At 39.1% G+C, this 22,602-nt stretch overlaps 1 protein-coding gene across 4 annotated transcripts in view; it reads right to left on the reverse strand.

Moving 5' to 3' along the window:
* Positions 1 to 246: 246 nt before the first annotated feature.
* Positions 247 to 22,602, reverse strand: part of samd4a (sterile alpha motif domain containing 4A) — a 69,973-nt gene continuing 47,617 nt past the window's right edge. For all 4 annotated transcript variants that reach the window (XM_054769618.1, XM_054769616.1, XM_054769617.1 and 1 more), the window contains exons 11-13: positions 21,740 to 21,860; positions 16,643 to 16,726; positions 247 to 9,192 (exon numbers count right to left, since the gene is read on the reverse strand). In XM_054769618.1, the coding sequence (XP_054625593.1) occupies positions 16,667 to 16,726; positions 21,740 to 21,860 (181 nt within the window). In that variant the 3' untranslated portion in view covers positions 247 to 9,192; positions 16,643 to 16,666. The remainder of the gene's footprint in view (positions 9,193 to 16,642; positions 16,727 to 21,739; positions 21,861 to 22,602) is intronic.

The following is a 22,602-nucleotide window of genomic DNA, read 5'->3' on the forward strand; positions in this document are numbered from 1 at the left end:
GCACCCCATTTAACAGAATGATTCAATAGTTGTATGCTCAAATGTCTGACTTGACATCTGAATGAAATGTCTATAAATCATGAGACGATTATTCATTTATATGGTTACAGTTACAGGCGGCCATAACTGTGATGTGGCCCAAGGTAAAAACAAGTTTGATGACCCTGCTGTACAGCCTCTCACTGTTGAGGGACATTTGAGTCTATCGGAAAGCTTGTTTAGTCTTACAGAATGTCACACACAAAGTGCAGGACTTATAACTTTTTTTTTTTTAATAGATAACAGGGCATGCCAAGTCACAGCATTCTGGTACGTCTCAACAAATTACAGCAAGACAATAATACAAATTTTTAAAAAACTTGAATGCATCCATACACATTCATAAACATCGTTTGTGTCCTCCACACAGAACAGGAAGGCTACGGACGGCCACCGCGTGATGACGGCTGTATGGCTGTGTTCACACGGCAAGGGTCGCTGCTCTTATCGCTTTATTCCCTGCACTTGGCCAAATCCAAAATCAATGTTTTGTTAATGCTTTGTCAGATTAAAAAAATAATAAAGCGAGCACAATTAGCTGCAGTGTGAACGAGCCCCAGACCTGCCATCACTGGTTTCCTCCTGTAAGGTTTCAGTCTATAAAGTCCATGAAAACAACACATTTACATTAGGGGTAAATGTCTTGAGTACAAAAAAAAGGCACTGCCATTTGTTATTCTAAATATGACTTTTCAGCCTTCTGCGCGCAAGTTTAAAATATAAATTATCCCCCATCTCCTCCTTTTTGTACATTTTCCCCAATTTTCTGTACTTTTTTGCAGGTATTTTTCTTTATATTAAACCACAATATTTTTTTGTGAAATATATATGCAAGCCTGCAGTCAATACAGGACATTGGCTCTTTGATCAAATACAAATACATGAACTAAAGGAATACAGTAAAGCTGTAAAAATGGGTTACAGGGTAGTTGAGTTATGCTGAATTTAAAAAAAAGCAGAGCCTAAGACAAATCTAAAGATACAAAACCGCAAATACAGTGGGGGGAATGATTATCAGATCGTCTGCTGAAGTTTACCTTGTGGGCTTGCGGGGGGGGGGGGGGGGGGGCTCTAGGGGAAAAAATATTTACCCAATCAACCTTATAAAATAAATTTCAGTTTTTTTTGCTTGATAGCCTCTAGAGCTGCAACAATGACTCTGATTAATCGATTATCCAATTAATTGATATACAATTAACTGATATTACAACTTAAAAGAAAAACTAATATTTCAACGTTATGCTACTAAAATGTTATTTTTCCTCATAACTGTACGTTTTTCTCGTAAAAGTACGACTTTTTCCTAGTTAGAAAACAGCTCTTATCTCTTTAATATTTTGAAAAATTATTGCTGATTTTTTTTCCACTTTTGCTGGATTTCCCCCCCCCCCATTATCCAGTCAAATTATATGTTTACAATGTACCACAAGCCAATAAAATAAATAGCCACGGGCCGCAAATGGTCCACGAGCAACACTTTAGTCACCCCTGGTCTAAGGTCAAACCGAGTACTCGATTAAATGGGACAACAAGCTCCAGATTAATCGACTGGGGGAAAAAAAATGTTAGTCGCAGCTCCAATAGCCTCTCTGTGTTACAATAAACCTACCATAAATATCTGGACTGTTCATTCTTTTGTAAGGAAAGAAGCACATGCTTATTTCCCCCACTGCATATGCCTCGAGTTAAAAGTACATGCGTAAATTCTGTTGGTACCACACTAACGGCAAATACTGCAGCTCACATATGACTTTAAAGTCAGTATTTGGTTTGTGGAAGCATCCAGGACTGTCCAATACAGGCATTTCAAGTCACATGGACAAATGATGCAGGAAAGCACATTTTTGAAATGAAAAGACAAAGCGTGTTGCTTCATGGTCGTGCTGCCTTTGGGGGGGAAAAAAAAAAGTTGAAACAGCGCCATCCTTTTTATCTGTGTAGAGTCTAAGTCATCCAGGTTCATGTTCATCTTCATACGTTAAATCGAGGCAGCTGGCCTTATTCTTGCTGTGTGAAGATGTTTCACTTTAATCTAAAAGGAGTCTTCATTTCTAAATGTTTGGATAATGTGACTGGTGACAGGTCTTTTTCCTTCTGGGTACAGATTTGTGTGGGTACAGGAGGTGTTCTGTAGACCTCATTCACCATATTTATCATGCACACAATAGTCCCGTACTAACCTTAATATAGTAAATATTTGGATAGCTTTTTGGTCATGTGAACACCTTTTTCAGGCAGTTGGGGCACTGCGCTCCCCACGCAGATAACTCAAGTGGTCCCCAGGTCCAGACATAAGAAATGGGGAGATGGCTCATTTGCTGTGTCTGCTCCTAAACTCTGGAATTCTCTTCCACCTGGTCTACAATCTACAACTGACCTATCAGTTTTTAAATCACAGCCAAAGACACACCTATTCAAACTGGCTTTTGGCACATATTGTGTGTTTTAGAGTTATGTTGTCTGTGCTGTTGTGTATACGTATTTTATTTCTGTGATTTGTTACATTGTGTAGAATGCTTTATAAATTGTTTGACTGTTGTTAAGGCACTATACAAATAAATATTGATTGACTGATTTTTCAGATTGCCAATTTCGAATCATTTTCCAGTTATTAAAAACCCAATTCAAACCCCTGCCGTATGCCTGTGCCAACCCAAATATGAGGTCATATCAACTCGCAAAATCGAACCGGTTATTAAGTTATTGCACACACTCAGATCATAAAGGATTGTGGGATTTGTTTAGGTCTGGGATGGTGTCAAACGAAGGTTCACATTTCTAGCCTGAGGAGGAATGTACTGATGGATATCCTTAATACTTCAGTGCTTCAATGGCTGTAAGTATTGGAACAGTAATATTCCTACCAGTTTATGAAATACTGGTAAGCCAGTCGATACAAATATGTTGATTTTGTATTCTGAGTATGCTGATTAACATGTAAACGGGAATATTCGTACTGTTGTAATGTTGTGTGCATGTAAACATGGTCAATGTTGAGGCTGCCGTCTGTCCCTACTCGTACTTTAGTCTGAAACTGGCAGTGCAATCTTTCAATGTCTTCTAGATGATGTTGTCTACAGAGTTCAAAGGCTTGGATCTTGAGCAGTGTGTCACCCACAAATGTGAACTACAGTTTGTCAAACTAGAAAGGCCCTCTCTCAACAGAGGTGGAGGTTTGCACCATCACCTGTCGTCATCTAGTCTAGCTGCCTCCTGGACGCTGGGAGGAGGCCCAGGGGCAGACCCAGGACACGCTGGAGGGATGTCTCACAGCTTGCCTGGGAACGCCTTGGTGTCCTCCCGGTGGAACTGGAAGAAGTAGCCAGAGACCTGGAAGTCTGGACTTCCCTATTGAGACGGCTGTCCTTGTGACCCAGACCCGGACAAGCGGAGGTAAATGGATGGGTGGACCATTATCTCACAACGCCAACATCTCCCCAGAATAATGTGTCACACCTTTGAGAAAGTTGTCACTTTAAACCAGGGAGGGGAATGACCTGCCGTTATGCCAGTCACCGGTCACACTTTGTAACAAAGGATTTTAATGTGAACATGTGGGACTCCCCAGCAGAGACATAAATATGGGAACTCTGCACCAGCACATTTAGAACTGAAGAAGCCTTTTGGATTAATGTGAATGTCTACACCTAGCCCTAGTCCTAACCCTAAATCCAGTTACCTTGATTTCAATTTTTGTGCACTGCTGAACACGTCTTTGACTCCTCTCACACGTATTCACAGTACAAAGTACCAAGTCCCTTTGATGATGATAGCAGTTAATTGGATAAAAACAATTGTGGAGGGGAAGGGCCTGAGAACCAGCCTTTTGGTGCAGATTCAGATTTTCACCAGTTAACTGTCACCAAAATGATGGGCAACTATAAAGTAGGACTGCTGAATGAGGTCTCACTCATGAAATACTCCAGGCAGGACCAGTCCGCCATTTACAGTAGTGTTGGGAAAGCCATTAGTTGTCAAATTTGAAATTCAACCAAAATTTGTAAAAAAAAAAAAAAAAAAAAAAAAAGTCCTTGGAGTTGCGCAAAAACTCAACTGAGAATTCAGCATATCTGGTGAGACTTTTGCATTTATGATTTCAGAGAAGAAAAGTTTAGTAATGACCATAGAACCGGAAATTGCTATTGTGTCATCGTAATGTAGCATACATGTCAGTCTTGGCAGCATAGACAAAGACAACAACAATATCTCAATAAGGCTAACCCTCCATGGCACCCTGTCGATACAGAAAGCGCCAAGTCTCTTATGCAAATAACACACGCGGTCGTTCAGTACACACATCTTTTGCCCAGGCAGATCAGCACAATATGGGAAACACAACAACAATGATGCTTTTCAACTGGCAAAACCAGGCACTACTGGCCATTGCAACAACAGTAACACCCAGACGTTATCCTGTGGACTTGATCCCAATGCGTTTAATGCAAACTGGTTTCCCCTCATAATTAACACTTAGATAACAGTTAAGTAGAGCTGAGTCAGTATGAACATGTCATATGATTATTACGACCAAAATTGTCACTATGCCATCAATATTAGCACAATATAGGTCAAATTTGCACTTTGCAAGATTGCAATTGAGTTGCCTTCTGCCATGGTTCAGATGCTGAAGACAGTATTTTCCCCCTTTCTTTCTTCCTCTCCATTCCCCCGTATGTCACTTCTTAAAATATGTACTGTCCAGCGGTATGCCAAAAAAAAATCCAATAGAATCACAACAAGAGTAGTTTTACTGTAGTACAGTAAATCTGTACTAGCTCAAGGCATACAGGCCACTTGTACACAATGCTACCGGTGGAAAAAGTTTGGATATCCCTGGTATACTGTTTCATCCTGAGAGTTACAAATGTTAAACTATGACTTAAAACATTGCTTGAACAGTGGATAAATGTTATGAAACTCATTGACAAAAACTGATCTTTATGGGGGGAAACATGTTGCATCGTGGGAAGGGATTGTTTCCACTGTATTTTGCAAAGACGTAATGTGTCTTTGTGAGAAAGTTGCACTGACTGTCCTCCCAATTCTTCCTGCCGTTGTGTGACTGAACATGTACTGTATGTTGCATGTGCGAGTCGTGGACCGGTTCCTGCATAGAGCTGCACTCTGACACCAAAGCTTCACATGACAAATTACACTGAATGGTTATAGATCAACAAAACATCATTAAAAGTACAAATAAACAACAAAACAACGGTTAATATTTGAGATGTTCGTATGGTCACCAGCCATAACTTGTTAATACATATGGTACTTTAAATAATAACAATACACCTAAACTGAGTAAAAGTATGACATCTGCAACAATTATGAAGAATAAAAGAATAAATAAGTGTATCTTCTTTAAGTACTGAAACGTATGGCAAGGGTTATTGCTATCCTGATGCTGCCCCCTGCGACACACACAGTGCAGTGCACGGTGAGCCTGAAGGTTTATAACATCAGTCTCTCCATGCATGAGTGAACCAGGTTCCTGTCACATTCACGTCATGGAAGCGAGGAACCGAAGGGCCTGTAATGCGACAGAGATCAGAAGAGCGATAAACACTGAGACGTAATCTGAATGTGCAGCATCATCGTGACACATCTATGGGGTGTGTGGACAAAAGACTCATCATACACAGGCAGTGTCTCAAATGGAATACAGTAGATCCCCGCTTTTTGTGAGCGCTACGTTCTGGACCAGTGAAAGGGGGGAAAAACATGAGTAATTGATACGCCCGTAAAAATATCGATTTTTGACACACGGCTCCCTCCTACCGCCCAAACCCTCCTGCTAGACCTCTGATTTTGGATCATTTGCAATAACAGTGACTTGTAATTATTAGATTAGATTCAGCTCCAGAACCCTCTCCTTCTCTCTTCAATATGCCTTACACATTTATTAAACACATTTAAAGCATAAAATGTACAGGGACTCGCCACTAATGAATGATAATGTAAGATGATCCATGACTGTTGAAGCTAGTGCTTCCGTAGCCAAACAAACTTTTCTCGGCACACAGCTACGATGTGTTGGACCGCTAAACAAAGTGCAAGAACTCAATGTTTGATGAAAAAACATTGACACATCAGTGAAGCATAAAGACAAACATGTATGCTGTACATTTTACCTGTTTTAGCACATATTTATACATTTATTACCGACTTATGGAAATAAAATACAAAACAATTTGTTTTTTGACCAAAATTCACAAATTTGCAGGCTGTCAATTGTGAATCCCAAATATGCGGGGATCCACTGTACTTCCTTCAAGTATAATGTGTACATTGTGTACTTAGCTCTTAAAGGTGCAGATTTTGACAGCATAGTGATGTCCCAAATCATTTACTGCCATTACTCACTTACCAATAATGCAGTATTTACCCGCTGCTGCTTATTTTGTTCACTACTTTACACCTGTAGGGGTTGCTTCTCAGCCGCCATTATTTCAAATTACTCCCTCCTCTTCCACTGTGTAGCCAAAATGGTGACTATGTAAGCATCCATCAGTGCGCACTCACTGTATTAGGCGCTTTGAGTGGGGAACTGACAGCGTTTTGCCAAACGTGCGTGTGAACACACTTATGCAAGTCAGGCAACTAAAGGCTTCATTATGCCACAGTGTCACGTACGCCGGCTCACTCCTCCCCTTGCAAACCCCCTGACAGAGCTTGACATGCGCCTGCAAAAAAATCTAACCTTGCGTTTTTTTTGTTTTTTTTTTAGTACAGCAATTCCGATATGTAGCCTTTCCTGTTTTTCAAAAGATCATACAAGTACGGCTAAGTTTGTCTCTGTATTTGTACAGCACCCGGTGGCCAGATCCGAGTCGTAGGTCCACATTTTGGTCAGTGAAGCATCCATGTGTGGGCGATGTGGGTAAAGTGTCTTTAGGCCCAAGGACACACACTAGCAGTGACTGGGATGGAGGAAACGGGATTCAACCCGGGAATCCTTGGTTTACTAGACGACCCACCATTTTTAAAAGTGTCTAAAGTTCCACATCGATTAATGATCTGGATTGTCGCTTCAATTGCCACTGTTCAATACTACTACACAGGAAGCTAAACAGCTAATCATTGAGAGTTGAAAAAACAGTGCCCCTAAAATTTTGGTAGAGAACTATTAACAGGAGCAAGACTACCCTGTAGCATAACGAAGCCTTGAGCCTTACGTACAGAAGTGTACCAATTGAGACACAGCCTCAGTCACAAGCCTCTATCACTGGATCTGGCAGTGTGGCCTGTCACATGCAGAATTTAGGCACCATGTCAGAATTTTCGGCATGTTTAGTCCCTATACTGCCCAGCATGAGATCAAAACAAAGGGGCTCTACATCCAAAATCTTAAAACTGCGCTGGTCTTTTAACTGTGTGTTCAGCACACAGTTGATGGACAGGACACCAAAACGTAACTGAACATCTCTGGTGGAGGACCCAAAGATCGCCACTGGGTGTCTGTACTGACAGCTGAGAATCACTGTACTGGTACTTTGTCCGTTTGGATCTTGCCCTATCACATTATCATATCAAGTGCAGGATAGAAATAAAGTACTATACAATTGCAATAAAAGAATGAAGAACCTAAATAATGCACCTACTATCAAATCACACTTGCCGCACATCATTAGTTTCCTAACCACCTCGGCCATTGGATAAAGTCTGCATTCCAGACACAATGAATTGGGGTTAAATTAAATTTCAAAACAACATAAGAAATAAAAAAAAAAAAACATGTCAGCCTATATTCAGAGGAAGCTACAGAAGAGTTTCATTTACCCTCAACCACCAACAATATTTGGCCTCTTTAGAGTGGTCAGGTGAACATGCACCGCCACCAACTTTTTGGCCAGCACGCGGCAGTATCTCCAGTCTCTGGGACGCAACCCTTCATGGACCGACTGTCTTAACGGCTGTGTCTCAATTCACCCACTTCCATACTTACACTTTGAGTGCACTAAGTGCATGAATTGAGACACAGCCAGTCTACAATGTTGCAAACCTTCTCATTTTCCTCACTCCACATTTCAAATGTTCCTTTGCACTAAGAAAATTAGACTACATAGCTTAAATCACCCCTGTTTTACAAAGGTTTTTTACAAAAAAAAAAAAATCTTAGAATCTGAACATGCATACAAATCCCATTGGTAATACAGCTGTATTTATCTCCCACTTATATGAAAGACTACGTTTTAAAGTCCTCCCCTACACTAATCCTCTGAATTCAGAGTTGATACAATACAAGCTAAAGATAAACAATATGTAACTGACCAGTCACTTCCTATTCCACTCACAGGACAAACTAGCAACACGAATCCACGTGACATCGTCTCCCTCCGTCATTTTAAGGACATCAAAAGGTCCGGCCTCTGATTTTTTTCGCTCCTTCAAAACATCCGCTTCCTTTTGGAGGATCCCTTCTCATCGTCCCAGCTCATTCCCTTCAACCTTCTTCGCCTTCTTTTCCTTTTTGCGCGTCTCCCTCGCTTCTCACCGTCCTCTCCTCACCCTTGATTGGCACATTTTCTTCAAGCCTTGCGTTGATAAATATAATAAAGGATAAGCATGTTGGTTGTAAACTAGCGTGATGGCTACTGAGGGTGTAAAGCTGGCAGTCAGTCGAGGCTTTACAGAATAGTATAACCCATACCTGATTTCTTTTTCATTCTGTACCCTTTTGAAAGTAGCATCATTATGTAAACAAAGACAAGGGGGCTTTTTCCCCAAACCTACGATCCTTGGAGAAACTCTTAAATGTACGGGGACCAAAGGGACCAAAAGGGCTTCAATGGGCCCGGATCCTCAGCCCGGGCATCTCCCACTCTGCTGATCTGTCTGTTGTAGTGCTTCTGATCTCCTGAGAGGGCGCTGTTCACACACGCTGATCAGACCTTTCTCTCTCTCTCCTCACACAGGTGACACAGGTGAGAACTTGTTGGTCACAGCAGGAAGTGTGTTTTCCAACCCCGTCAATGCAGCCAGTGTGATGGCATGTGTTTCTTGGATGCCCTTGCTTGATCTCTACCTTTGGCTACAGGAAGAGGGCACTGGAGGGCAGGTGACCTCAGGGTGACTTGTTGTGAGAGGGCCTTGTGAAGCTTCAGACACGCTTCTGGCCCTCATTTCATATTGTTGACGTGCGATCGGCACCGTCTGAGGATAAAGAGCACAGAAAGACAGAATGTTAGTATTAACACACTGAAACGTGTGCATCCGTTTCAAGCTTTATCAAGTATAAAAGGCTGGATTCACACCCAGCTCTGATTTAGTGTCGACATTTTTTGTACATTTAGTGGTTTTATTTTTTGACCATCTACTTTTAAAGACCATAGCTCATATCACTATGCTTAAACTTACTGTAAAGCCGAGAAACCCTGTAAGCATCACTTGCTCAAAAAGCACACGAACAAAATGCCAGCTCTGAAACGGAAGCAAAAAGTTACTGTATGTACCGTCAAATGAAAGGTGAAAAGTAACCTCGGCATCCTTGCTGCATGCTGCCATCAGTCATTATCACTATTGGACGAACATATACTGTGCTTCAATGATCAGTGTATTTAGATGTCCAACTTACAATAAGTTACTAACACCGGTAATCTCATTCACAGCTGCTATCCGCTCTCCAGTTCACTCACAGAGATGTGATGTTTATGAACGAGTCAAGTCTTTTGAACAGCTCTATTAAGTGAAAGATGAACCGATTCAGTTTATTGCAGTTATATATACGTTTGAAAAAATGTGGTAGGGTGAAGTCACAAAATTCGAAACGTGAGAGATGACGAGTCGTTCTTTTACGCACATGGGAATCGGGTTCTCATTCTTAAACCTAAAACAGGGGTCTCTTTTTCCACTGAGAGCCACATAATGAAAAATGAAAGGATGCAAGGGCCACTTAAATATGCTAAGCTAAATTACATATACTTCAAGAAAAAAACTGCATCTCAGCTTTGTGATATAGGTGAAAAAGTCTATTAGTATCAATTTTGCTGTATTGCTCTTTTTTCCCCATTTTTGTTGTTTTTAAATTCTTTAATAATCATCATATTTTGACTCTATTCCTATATTATGACCATATTTTCCAAAAATGTCAACTTTTATTTTGTTTTGTTTGTTGCTCATAATTAGGCCTCCCATGATAAAAAAAAATTTTGCCTTAAGATAATTGTCCTACAAATTATTGTCGATAATCGATATTGACACAATTTTGTTTGACCTTTTTTCATTAATTATATGGCATTACAGTATAATGAGAGTACATCATATCAAAAGCAATAAACTTTAATTTCTCAAGGGTATTTAACATTGTAATTGGAATGTCAAGCGCTTTTAAGTAAAATTGCAGATGCAATTATATTTTATTTTGTTTTATTTATTTTTTTTTAGCTTTATTAATGTAAGCTATTTTTATGACACCCTTATTTTATTACCACTATTACATTACCACTATGCACAGGATGTGCACCGCTCTTATTTTGAAGACTGGAAGTGTGACTAAAATGACATTATTTTTCCTTCATAATATTACGAGTTTTTTCTCGTAAAGCTAACTTTTTTCTTGTTAGAATACAAATTTTTTCCCCTTAGTATTTTGACTTTATTCTCGTCAAGTTACCGCTGTTTTTTTTCTGTTTTTTCTTTTTTTTTAATTTCAACTTTCTTGTAAATTTTCTTCTCCTAATGTGACTTTATTCCCATATTTAGAATTTATTCTCATAATATTTTAACTTTCCACAACCATAAATGTCCAAATATTCTAATTTATTTTGTTTAGTTTCTCATATTACAGCTTTAAAAAAGAACGATGTTTTTCCTTTAGTATTTCAGCTTTATGCTACTAAAGTAATTTTTCCTTAATATTACTCGGGTGCAACGATTACTGGGGGTGCACAGGAGTGAAATATGCGTGAGTGACTTAATTTCTTGTGTTAATTATTATGGTTGATCATTAAAATTCAAATGAAGGTTTGAACTTTTTTGAGTGTGTTTAAACAAGAGAGAAATGTGAGGAAATGTTATTGCCTATCTGAGAAAAGTGTATGGTGAGGAGTTTTACAGCTGTAAAACATACATCATTGTAAAAAAAAAAACAACAACAAAAAAACTTACTACTTACTTCGCCGATTTCACTTATTGCGAGCTATTTGCATAACTGCTGCATTACAGCAAAAATTGTAAAAAATATTGCAAACAATGAGAAAAAGCTGAAATGTTGATGCCAACAACCAATAATAACACAAAGCTTTGTATTTAAAGACAAAGCTTGAAATACGTATCTTTTTAATTTACTTTATAAACCTTTCTACAAAATAAATAGATAAATATATGTATAATTTAAATATATATACTGTATATACACAATATATATTTAAATATATTGTATATATATTTCTAGGCATATACTGTGTATCCGAAGGCTTGGGGGTAGATCTTGCGCAGGCAGGTTCACGGCCGAGACCAGAGCTCAAAAAGGTTGGGGACCACTGGTGTAATGGAACGAGGAAATGCATGTGTCGCTCACTGAGTTGAGAGTAATGTGTTCCACCACACAAGGTGTTTTCATTTTACTTTGAACATTGCAAAAACAATATCTTACAAAGAATATTTGTCTTATTTCTAGTCAGCCTCTCTGTAAGTTTAGGATTTATAATTGCACAGCCATCAACATAATGTAATATGTAATTTAGTCTTAGTAATGTCTAAAGTAATTATTGTTTCTCTGCTTTTCCAGGAAATAGTCTGGGATGGATAAATTCATCTACAAAAACACCATCATGTGGTCCATCAGACCCAACAAAATACAGTTTGTTCTTATGCACAATGTCGATTTAACAAATAAAACGGTTAATTATTGAAGAAATTAAACCAATTGGACGTTCATTTTTTTTATTTTCTCTTGTATATTCATAATTGTTCTTTTAAAGGGATAGTTTGTATTTTTTGACATCAAGTTGTATGACATCCCCATCAGCAGTGTAGTGTATCAACAGTGACTCTTTTTGAACGCATATTGTTTTGAGAATCCAAACTCTTTACTTAAGTGACCCCAGCAACTAACCGTAACTACATTCCTCCTCACCGAAATCCGACCAGAACTCCACTGACCGAACAAAGTGGGGGGTAAGTCACTGTTGATGCACTACACTGCTGATGGAGATGTCATACAACTTCATGTCAAAAAATCCAAATCATCCCTTTAACTAAGCACAAATATGTTTTTTTTCCAATTACTCGTTTATTTGAAAACATTTTCAGTAGAATACTCGATTACAAAAATATACGATAGCTGCATCCCTAAATTACGTTATTGTTGTAAAATTTTATTGTAAATTATTATAATTTGTAAAAGTTTCAAAAGACTAACCGTTCACCAACATCGCATCACTAAGCCAAACAAGAGGCAACTAATGTCCTAGTGGTGTGTCGAGTTAAAGTTGTTTTGAGGATGTAGGTACAGGCACTACTGCAATGTCATTGACATAAAAGGTAAGAACGGCATGGGTTAATCTAACCAATCTAACCATATATCCATTTTCTATACTAGTTAACCTGTTCAGGGTCACGAGGAGCTGGAGCCTATTCCAGCTAAGTGGAAAAGCAAAAGGAGCACTACGCCCTGGATTATTCACCAGTTAATCACAGGGTACATAAATAGAGACAACATGTAGTTGAAATCGTTCTTGAATTTCTTTGTGATGCTGGTACGATACACACGTATTTGAGTTTAGCAGGAATTTCACCATGCCATGTGCTGTTTGGGAATGAGGCCTGGAAGTGGCAGACAGTCAGGGGTCAGGTCCCTCACTGTCATGTACGGGAACAACACATCTGTCAAAATACAGATCGAGGCGTTCTGAGTAAAACAACAGTTTGACAGCTGTTGCCTCTGGTGGGGCTGAATAGGAAAATGTTACCAAGCCACACTTTACTTCCTAATAATTACGCCTGAATACATGAATCCAATTATATTTGCTATGGGTTTTTTGTGCTATGGGTATTTTTTTTGGCTTTTGTGATATTTTCTACTTGAACTAAGTTCTTGCTTTGCAGCTAGGGTGTGTTAGAAGCTAAATAAAAGGTGTTCAAGGCGCTTGCCATGCTAATTAATGAGTGTGATGGCAGAGGACTCGAAAGGTAACGATTGTTATTGGATTTCCGAAGTGTAGCAGAAATCATCAGTAATGACTTCCAACGCAAATCTTTTTACAGGATGCAATTACATTTCATATCCAAAGCACTCAATAAAACCTTGACATTCCTGTCAGGTTTTTGTGGTCCCCCCCCCCAATATCCAAGATTAAATCATCAAGAAAAGACCAGCTGTTATCCAACATTCATTTTATCAACACTACACCTCAATGATGTAACAATTGTAACCATAGAATTTCCATCTCATCTACCACTTTACATAGATCCTTGTAAAGATCTCTACAGGCTCAGAGAACGCGTCATTCATTCATTCATCTTCTATGCCGCTTATCCTCACTAGGGTCGCGGGTATGCTGGAGCCTATCTCAGCTGACGTTGGGCAAGAGGTGGGCTACACCCTGGACTGATCGCCAGTCAATCGCAGGAGAACGTGTCATATACATGTTTAAAAGTATGCATACAAGTGAAGTAAAGTCCTATTTCTGCCATTCATTCTTTGACTGGACAGATAGTTCCACCTTGGCGGAGGTATGTGCCCCACTGAGAGCCATCCTAGTTGTGTTGAGTCCGCATTACCTTTCCGTTGCTGTTAATAAATTTTTTGGCTTTGAATGAATACACATGTTGGATGCAAGAGTCGAGAAATAGATGGGGGAAAAAATGAAGCAAGGTCCTACATTTTTAATTGGTGCTGTTCTGTGCCTTCCCGGCGCACACATACACAAAGCAGCACTTGTCAAAAGTTCAGTAAGGAGCACTGAGGCCCTTCTGTCTTCACCTCAGTTGAGTTTAGTGGGGGGTGGAAATGACTGTAACCCTTGGCAAAATTAATTTTCGCACATATTCTTCACACACACTACCATTACATAAATTCCCAAAGTCTGCAAATATTTCATCATTGACATCATAGGATCATGCTTTTTTTCATTTTTATTTTTTTAAAGGTGAGTAGCAGTGTAAAGAGATTTGATGGCAGCCACAAGATGAAACCTTCTGTACTATACTGTATAGTTACATACTGTGCAATGTTGTCGTATAAGTAGGTTTTTAGTGAGGATAAGCGCCATAGAAAATGATGATGATGGGAAAGAAGTCATAATATGATGAAACAAAAATTTACAAAAACAAAGTTGGAAATAGCGGGAACAAAACAGCAGGAGCCTAATTAGAAAAAACAGCTGTAATTTTATGAGAATAAAGTCAACATTTTTAAAAAATTGTCATTTTAGTAGCAGAGTTGAAATATTAAAGAAATATTGTAATTTTTTTTGTCGTAAGGTCATATGCGTAGGCCTGTCATAACAAATTTTGCTGGACAATAATTGTCCTACAAATTATTGTCAATCGACGTAATTGACAGCATTTTTTGAGACCATTTTTTTCATTAATTATATGGCATAATAATGCGAGTACATTTTATCAAAGGGAATAAACTAACTTTAACTTCTCAAGAGCTTTTAAATAAAAAAACAAACAAAAAAAGACAGAAAAACCCAATGAAAATAAAATGGGCGCTGGGTCACAATCATAATCAAAAACAAAATAACAAATAGACACCGTCTCAGTTAAGAAAAAAAAAACCACTACAATAAAAAGCAAACTACAATAAAAAAACTACAATAAAATGGAGTATCAAGTCTAAACAAAATTGCACTTGAATAACATTGATAATAAGATTGGGTATTATTCCTTCACAGGGAAGCTTAAAATATTGCGAACGACACAGTGTGCACCATTTTGCGCAGATTTTTCTTCGTCGACCAAACACCTCGGTAAGCGCTGACTGTCGGGACGAAGGCTCCACTGCACCTCCTTCTTAGTTTTTTTTTTTTTCTCAGGTTGGAAAACTATCGGTCGGTCATCAGTGTTCATGCGCTCACTTTGTTCTTTCTGTTTAAAACCAAAATATTCCCACACTGGGGCTGTGGCACTCGCCTTAGAAACCATCACTTTTGTGTCCTCATTCATGTTGGCGCATGCTTGCTGTTAGGCTAACTTGCTGCTAGCACTGTGTGTATCCACTCACTAGTAGCCCCACCTCCACGTACTGAGACAAAGAGGCTGAATGGCTAAGAGGAGGGTTTACTCTCTCTGTCTATTCCACTATAGAACCAACGTGCGCAGACAGATGCAGAGTGAACCCTCTTGTCATCCCTCCTGTGTTGTAATGAGACGAGGAAAACAAACACGCATGCACACACGTCAATTTATCGAGGCCGGCAACATTTTCGGGTTTATTTTTATCTAATGTTTGATTATTGTCACAGGCCTAGTTATGAGAAGAAACAAAACAACATTAAGTTACATCATTGGAAAATTAGGTTGGGAAATGCTATTATATGGGAATAAAGTCATTATATTATGAAAGAAAATTTACAATGATTATTTAAGAAGAAAATTTAAAACAGCAAAAATGGGGAGAAAAAAGACTGAAGTTCCTAGTAATAATACGCTTTTTCACCTGTATTACAAAATATCCAAATTGCCCTTGCATCCTTTCATTTTTCGCTTTGTGGCCCTCACTGGAAAAGGTTTGGACACCCCTGATATGATCCTACACACAAAAATGACATCTTGACCACTGTTAAGTGACTGATACCACGCAACGTCTGCAACAATTAATCGATGAATTGATTATCCAATTAATCAACAACAATTTTGATAGTCGATTAATCCTTAATTTAAAAACGTAATTATCCTCTGATTTCAGGCAAACTGGCATGAATTCAGCGCAAGCATATTGAACTGCCTGTGATGAGTCAAGTGATGTAAACGATATGAACTCTGGTGGGCTTTTTTTAATGTTAAAGTTGGTTACGTTTTGTTTTAAGTTTACACAAATACAGGAACGACCCAAAAAGGTTTACGTAGTTCAATGTTTTAAATGATTTCAAAGCAGGCCAACACATGCACTGTGCACTTCTGTTACCTGATTTCTGTTGTTGGAACAGGTGCATAAAAAAAAAAAAAAAAAAAAAAGATTAGAACTTTGAAAAAATGTATGCGACTCCAAGCTATGTTTTCTTTACTGGAAGACGAGGCAAAATGGCTCTTTTGATGGTAAAGGTTGCCGACCCCTGGTCTAGGGTCTAACACAGGGGTGTCCAAACTTTTTCCACAGAAGGCCGCATATGGAAAAGTCTAAGGATGCACAGCTCAAGACTGTGACTAAGACTAAATGGTCACATCTTGTGACTAAAATTTGAGACATTGCGAGTAAATCTTTCATCTACCAGACCAGATACTGGTCTGCAGTAAATATTGACAGAGTCAAAAATAATTGTGCACAAAAGTCAACATGACTGGGTGGATTCATTGTAATCCTGTAGAGTAAATAAATCAATCCTGAAAATACTCATTGGTGTGCTGATGTTTGTGTCATGATGTGTCTCAAAGAATATTCTACAATGAAATGTTAATTTTTTGTCGTAAAGATCAACAAGGAAAACTGTATTACCTCCCAAGGCATGCTCTGTCATACTCAGACATAAAGATTCAAGGCGATTGTTGATGTCTGGCTCTGTAACTGGCAACTGAAGATCTATGTGGAGGGGGGGAAAAAAAACAATGAGTGTTACTAAACAAGTTCATATAAACTGAATGAGATTTATGTTGGTACATGTAAGCTACGACTCAACCAGCTCCAAAGCAACAGGGGCAATATGAGTCCAATCTGAGAAATAGAATTATGCCACTCACTGGTGTGCCTAAAGCCTTCTCTGCTGGCCTACCAGAAGCACAGACCTACATTTCAAACTTAAATTGTCGTGTTTGTTCCATGAAATTATATAAATTTATTTCCAACAGTCTGTCATCTTCATTTAGTAGCGTGTATCTTGGCTGCCTTGCTTCCAGTAGTGTATGTGTATGTTAGATTTTTTTGTATCCAATCAGATTTCCACTTCTGTGTTGCCATATCAATGTAATCTGCCCAAGGCCTTGAGAATCAAATTCTTGGACATCCTGGCGAGGTCACTGTCACATACACAGTAACAGTAGGACTGTCTTTAGCAATGGGTGGTAGCAAAGGGACTTCTGATTCAACATTTAGACTTGCCCTGCAGGCCTCCAGCTGTGATTGGTTGATCAGAGCAAGGAGACAGGCCCCTTGTAGTGAATGGTTGATCAGAGAAAAGTCTTCTGCCATTGTCCATTGAAATTTTTTGATTTGCAAGTTGCAACAGACCGTTAACGTCACAGGCAGGAGAAAAAGGGGCGCTTGATTTGGTCACCAGCACAGTACGGGTAATCTTGCCTCATTGGAGCCTTTTTGGAGCTATTTGTTATTGTTATCTGATATATAAGTATGATGTCATAATTTCGCATACATTTATCGTGTACCTCTACTTATTGTGACATTTTTGTTTGGTGATACGTTGTGCTATTTTTCTAATTTATCGTGCTAATGACACAAAACACATGTTCATCTTATTTCCGCCGAGAAAAATAACATTGAAAGGCATTTTTCCTGTGTTAGATGTGTGCGTGAATGTTTAAATATGTATTATTTTTTATAATTTCCGTCACTTCTTCCGTGTTTCCATGAATACTGTATGTGTACTGTAAGTGTTCTAGACATTAATTATTAGCACAACATGGCTTGTAATCACTCGTCTTTCTAGCCTATCTTGCAGGTGATCTGTCAGCTTCAGTCAAAAATTCAGTTGTTTTTTTGTTGTTTTTTTTAATAGATCTATTCTATGAATCTTAGATTAATAGTGTGGGGGCTCATTCCAGTGTTAAATAAGCAACTCTGCTCTGATGGCTGCTCACTGGTCTTATTTTGCAGTGTGCGTAGAGCTGTCTCTGTCACTTTCTGGCAGTTAAAAAAAACATACTTGTGGTCACTTTTTCTGTGTTATATCAGTTATCGCAACACAATATCGTGAATGGTATTGTTGTGAATATATCACTTTCTTGGCTTTGCTGTGACTTCATGGTTGCATGTGTTTGAATCTGTTTCCTGCAACCAAGACGGCGTCTGTTCAGACTACTCACTGGGGGCCGTGTCAAAATTACCACTTGATTTCGCTCTTATTTCATATTGGTTTATTTATCTGACAGCAGTATGACAAAAATGTTTTTAATTGAGTACATTCCTTTTGTTTTGTCACAATTATTGTGAGATTATTTAGCTGAAAATATACCGTAATTCCAGCTTCACTTTATATCACCTTTGACACAGCATATATATTGTTTCAATGTTGTAACATAGTTGTCTTTCCTATTAGCATTTTAGTACATGGTTTATTATTTTTAAATCTCCCAGGTAACAGTTGTCTGACACTGTTTTAGTTGTGAAGTGGGTGAAGAAGTATGGGAGAAGGTTAGGTTGAGGTTGAACATGTAAGGGTGTGTTGGGCGTATATTTTGGACTGTGCAACCAAGCAACCCTGGCGAGCTATTCAGTCTTTAGCCGAGTCTGGCCAGTGAAAATCCCTTGTGGTGAGAGAGAAAATCTAAGTTAGGCGGTCATCCACAGTAAACTATTTATAGGCTCCAATGATCTGCCACCCCTTAGCCCCCAAATACATTTACTCTCTCACTCCCTTTATTCTAACTGTGCTGCGTCTGCATGATTCTGCAGATTTGTCAAAGGAGGAGAGATGACAGTACGTCAGGGAGGGAGAGAAGGCAGCAAGTGGGCCAAGGAGTCGTCCTCACTGCACAAAGAGCCTCATTGTAGGACTCCTCAAACTTTCCCAACCCTTCCTCTCTCTCACACACACACACACACAACGTTCCCTCCATTTGGGGGTTTCACTCCTGATTCTTTTCAGTGGAAGAGTGGAGGACGACCACGGTTTCTGTACGTTGCTTTCGTGGGAGAGTTGAGACAGCAAACGCCACGACCTGAATCTGTGTGGATATTGGGTGATGTCCTGACTGCTTCTTTTCAAGGATGTTTGTTTTCCTTTTAAACTGTATACTACAGTGGAACCCGTTTAAGTGGACACACAATCTTCTTGTAGCCGAGAACATCTTTATTTAGAACAGCACAACACCGGTAGGAGCGAGTGTGACAGCGATAATGCCCAATTTAACACACCTGATCCCCATTCACACCTGAGACCTTGTAACACTAACAAGTTATGATGAGTCAGGATCCCAGGAGGAAAAAAATTGCAAATTGGGCCCAATTAGTACAGTTTAACATAAGCATGGACTCACTTTTGATGCCAGCGATTTAGACATTACCGGTTGTGTGTTGAGTTATTTTGAGAAGCCAGTAAATGTACACTGTTATCCGGACTACTTAATACTATACTATAGTACATACAGTCGCCCCTCGTTTATAGCAGTTAATTGGTTCCAGACGTGACCGCGATCAATTTTCCACGATATAGGATTCAATGTTAATAAATGGAATATTTCTGCATTTAGAGAATAGAAACCTAAATACGTTTTTAAACATTATTAGAGCCCTGTAGACATGAAATAACACACTTATGGTCACCTTTGCACTCGTATTATTCATTGTTTACAACACATTGCACATCTTTTATGCTGTAGGGCCTCGAGACGGCCGCTAGCTAGCGAGCTAACCAGTTAGCTTCAAAATAATTTATTCTAAACTTAAGCCAAAAACCTACCACTTCCAAACGGAATGGGAGAAGAACCTTTTTGTGACTTCATGCAGTTTTAAGGTAATGTAATGTAAGGCAATGTCTCATCAATGTTGTGTGTCATTATTGCCGCCTAGTAACCAGAATGCTACATATCAGTACTGTGAATTTCTCTTGGAGATGAATAAAGCTATCTATCCATATATAGATAGACAATAGTCTACCACGAAACGGCGATCGTTTATAAATTTCTGAAAAAAGCGCAGTATCACGAGGGACGACTGTACGGACTACTTTACATTCTATCAAAGTGTTGTTGAGCCTGAATCTGCAGTTAATGTGCAGGCAGGTTCAATAATACAGTAGATCCAATACAGACACCCAGAACAAGCCTTCTCTCTAAATTGAGACGTGTGTGTGCGTGTATGCGTGTGTATATATATATATATATATATATATTTATATTTATATTTAAGTAGAGCTACAATATGCAAAACCAAGAAGGGGGATTGAGACAAAAAACATTTGGAACTTGTAATTTAAACAACAACAAAAAAAACTGAAATAGGTTGTTTGTCACCTGATTAAAAGTTTAAGACCACAGGCTATAAAAGCCAAAATCTGCCCAAAATGTTCATTTTCTGTCAGGCATTCACACCATCATGCCCTCCTGATGGCTAAAGCTAAGAAGCTTTCTCTTTTTGAATGTGGTCGGATTGTGGAGCTGCATAAGCAAGGCCTCTCGCAGCGTGCCATTGCTGCTGAGGTGGGGCGCAGTAAGACAGTCATTCTACATTTTTTTTTTTATAGATCCTGAGCATTATGAAACAAAAAAGTCAAGTGGTAGACCAAAAAAAAAAAAGTCACACCTGCGCTGAGCCGGAGGATCCGATTGGCTGCCCATCAAGACACAGGGCGGTCTTCCACCCAAATTAAGGTCCTTACTGGTGCCGACTGCAGAGCAATAACCATCAGACAGCATCAGATGAAAAGGGTTAAAAAAAACAAAAACGAATCCAAAGACCTCGTCTCCTTCAACACCACAAAACTGCCCGTTTAGACTTTGCCAGGGAGCATCAAACATGGGACATTGAAAGGTGGAAAAAAAGTTTTATTCTGAGGAAAAAATGTAACCTTGACGGTCCAGATGGCTTCCAACGTTACTGGCATGACAAGGAGATCCCACCTGAGATGTTTTCTACCCGCCACAGTGGAGGGGGTCCATCATGATCTGGGGTTCTTTTTCATTCAGTGGAACACTGGAGCTTCAGGTGGTGCAGGGTCGTCAAACGGTGGATGCTTACGTGCAGATGTTGCAGCGGGCATCCCTCATGATGAGGTTCCTCATCTGTGTGGTAACAGCTGGGTTTTTCAACAGGACAACGCTGCAGTTCACAATGCTCGCTTGACCAAGGACTTCTTCAGGGAGAATAACATCACTCTTTTGGACCATCCTGCATGTTCCCCTCATTTAAATCCCATAGAGAACATTTGGGGATGGATGGCAAGGGAAGGTTATAACAATGGCCATCATTTCCAGACAGTTGATGCCCTTGGTGAAGCCATCTTCACCACTTGGAGCAATGTTCCCACTAGCCTCCTGGAAACACTCGCATCAAGCATGCCCAAACCCATTTTTGAAGTGATTAACAAGAACGATGGAGCTACTCATTACTGAGTCCTACTGAGAACATTTTTTGTTCCGGTTTGGAGAGTTTTTTGTTATTTTTTGAGCGATGGTCTTAAACTTTTGGTCAGCTGATAAACAGCCTATTTCAGTTTATTTGTTGTTTTCAATAAATTACTTTTTCAAAATGCTTTTTGTCTCACTCCCCCTTCTTGTTTTTGTATATTGTAGCTCTACTTAAAACCTCATTAAGATCCAAATGTGCAAAATGCAAATTATAGCAATTTTTCAATTGGTCTTAAGATTTTGATCAGGTGTGTATATCTTATGAAATAAAACAATGTACTTTATGGTTTCCTACCAGCTTGTTGGAACATGACCATAGGCGTTGTGTGAACTGGCAGTGAGCGTGTCCGTTGTACAGAGCTGTGGCTTCGACTGGGCATACTGTTGCTGCCTCCGGGGTTGGCAAACCACAGACCCTATGAAAACAATAGGATTCAATGAACATGGTCTTTCATTCTTCTACTGAAGAGACACAAACTACGGTATATCAGAGTTTTCCATAAGTAGCAGCTCCTGGCAAAAATTGGTAAGTTCTCACTCCCAACACCTGGCTTGAAACTTTTATATTGTTTACTTGGACATAAAGTGGCACCTGTAAATGCCCCTCACTGCTGTACAATTTACAATTCAGTGTTTTATGGGCAAATAAATCAAAAATTGATTTAGTTACCGCTGTCTCGGTTACAGTCGGACCTTCTGGAACGAATTAATGACTCTCACCAAGGTTTCTGCTACATGTAATTTATCATGGCGGCGTGCCACTACAAAATAAAAGCCATTGCATCTTAAAAATTTGGGTTTTTTTTTCCAAAACTTGAAAAATTTTTATATATTGTGTGAATTTATATATATGCTATATAGATACCTATATAGATTATTATTATTATGCACATATTAACCATAATTAGTTTGAAAACAATTTCAAATATCATTAAAATTTTGCATGCTTTATTTTGGTAAGCAAGCAAAGGTTTATTCACTTTATTATCGGGAGAATAAGCAATAGTCCGTAAAATGTGTAGTCAATTGACGACAGCTTGTCACATGCTAAGCCTACAGCATCTATGCTAGTGTGTGTGATCTCTGACATTTCAATATCATTCTACTTTCTGGCATTTTTGTTTACATGCCTGGATGGCGTCATCTAGCGAGCTCTGA

This window comes from Dunckerocampus dactyliophorus, chromosome 3 (genome assembly GCF_027744805.1).
Source record: "Dunckerocampus dactyliophorus isolate RoL2022-P2 chromosome 3, RoL_Ddac_1.1, whole genome shotgun sequence".
In the NCBI taxonomy this organism is placed as follows: Eukaryota; Metazoa; Chordata; class Actinopteri; order Syngnathiformes; family Syngnathidae; genus Dunckerocampus; species Dunckerocampus dactyliophorus.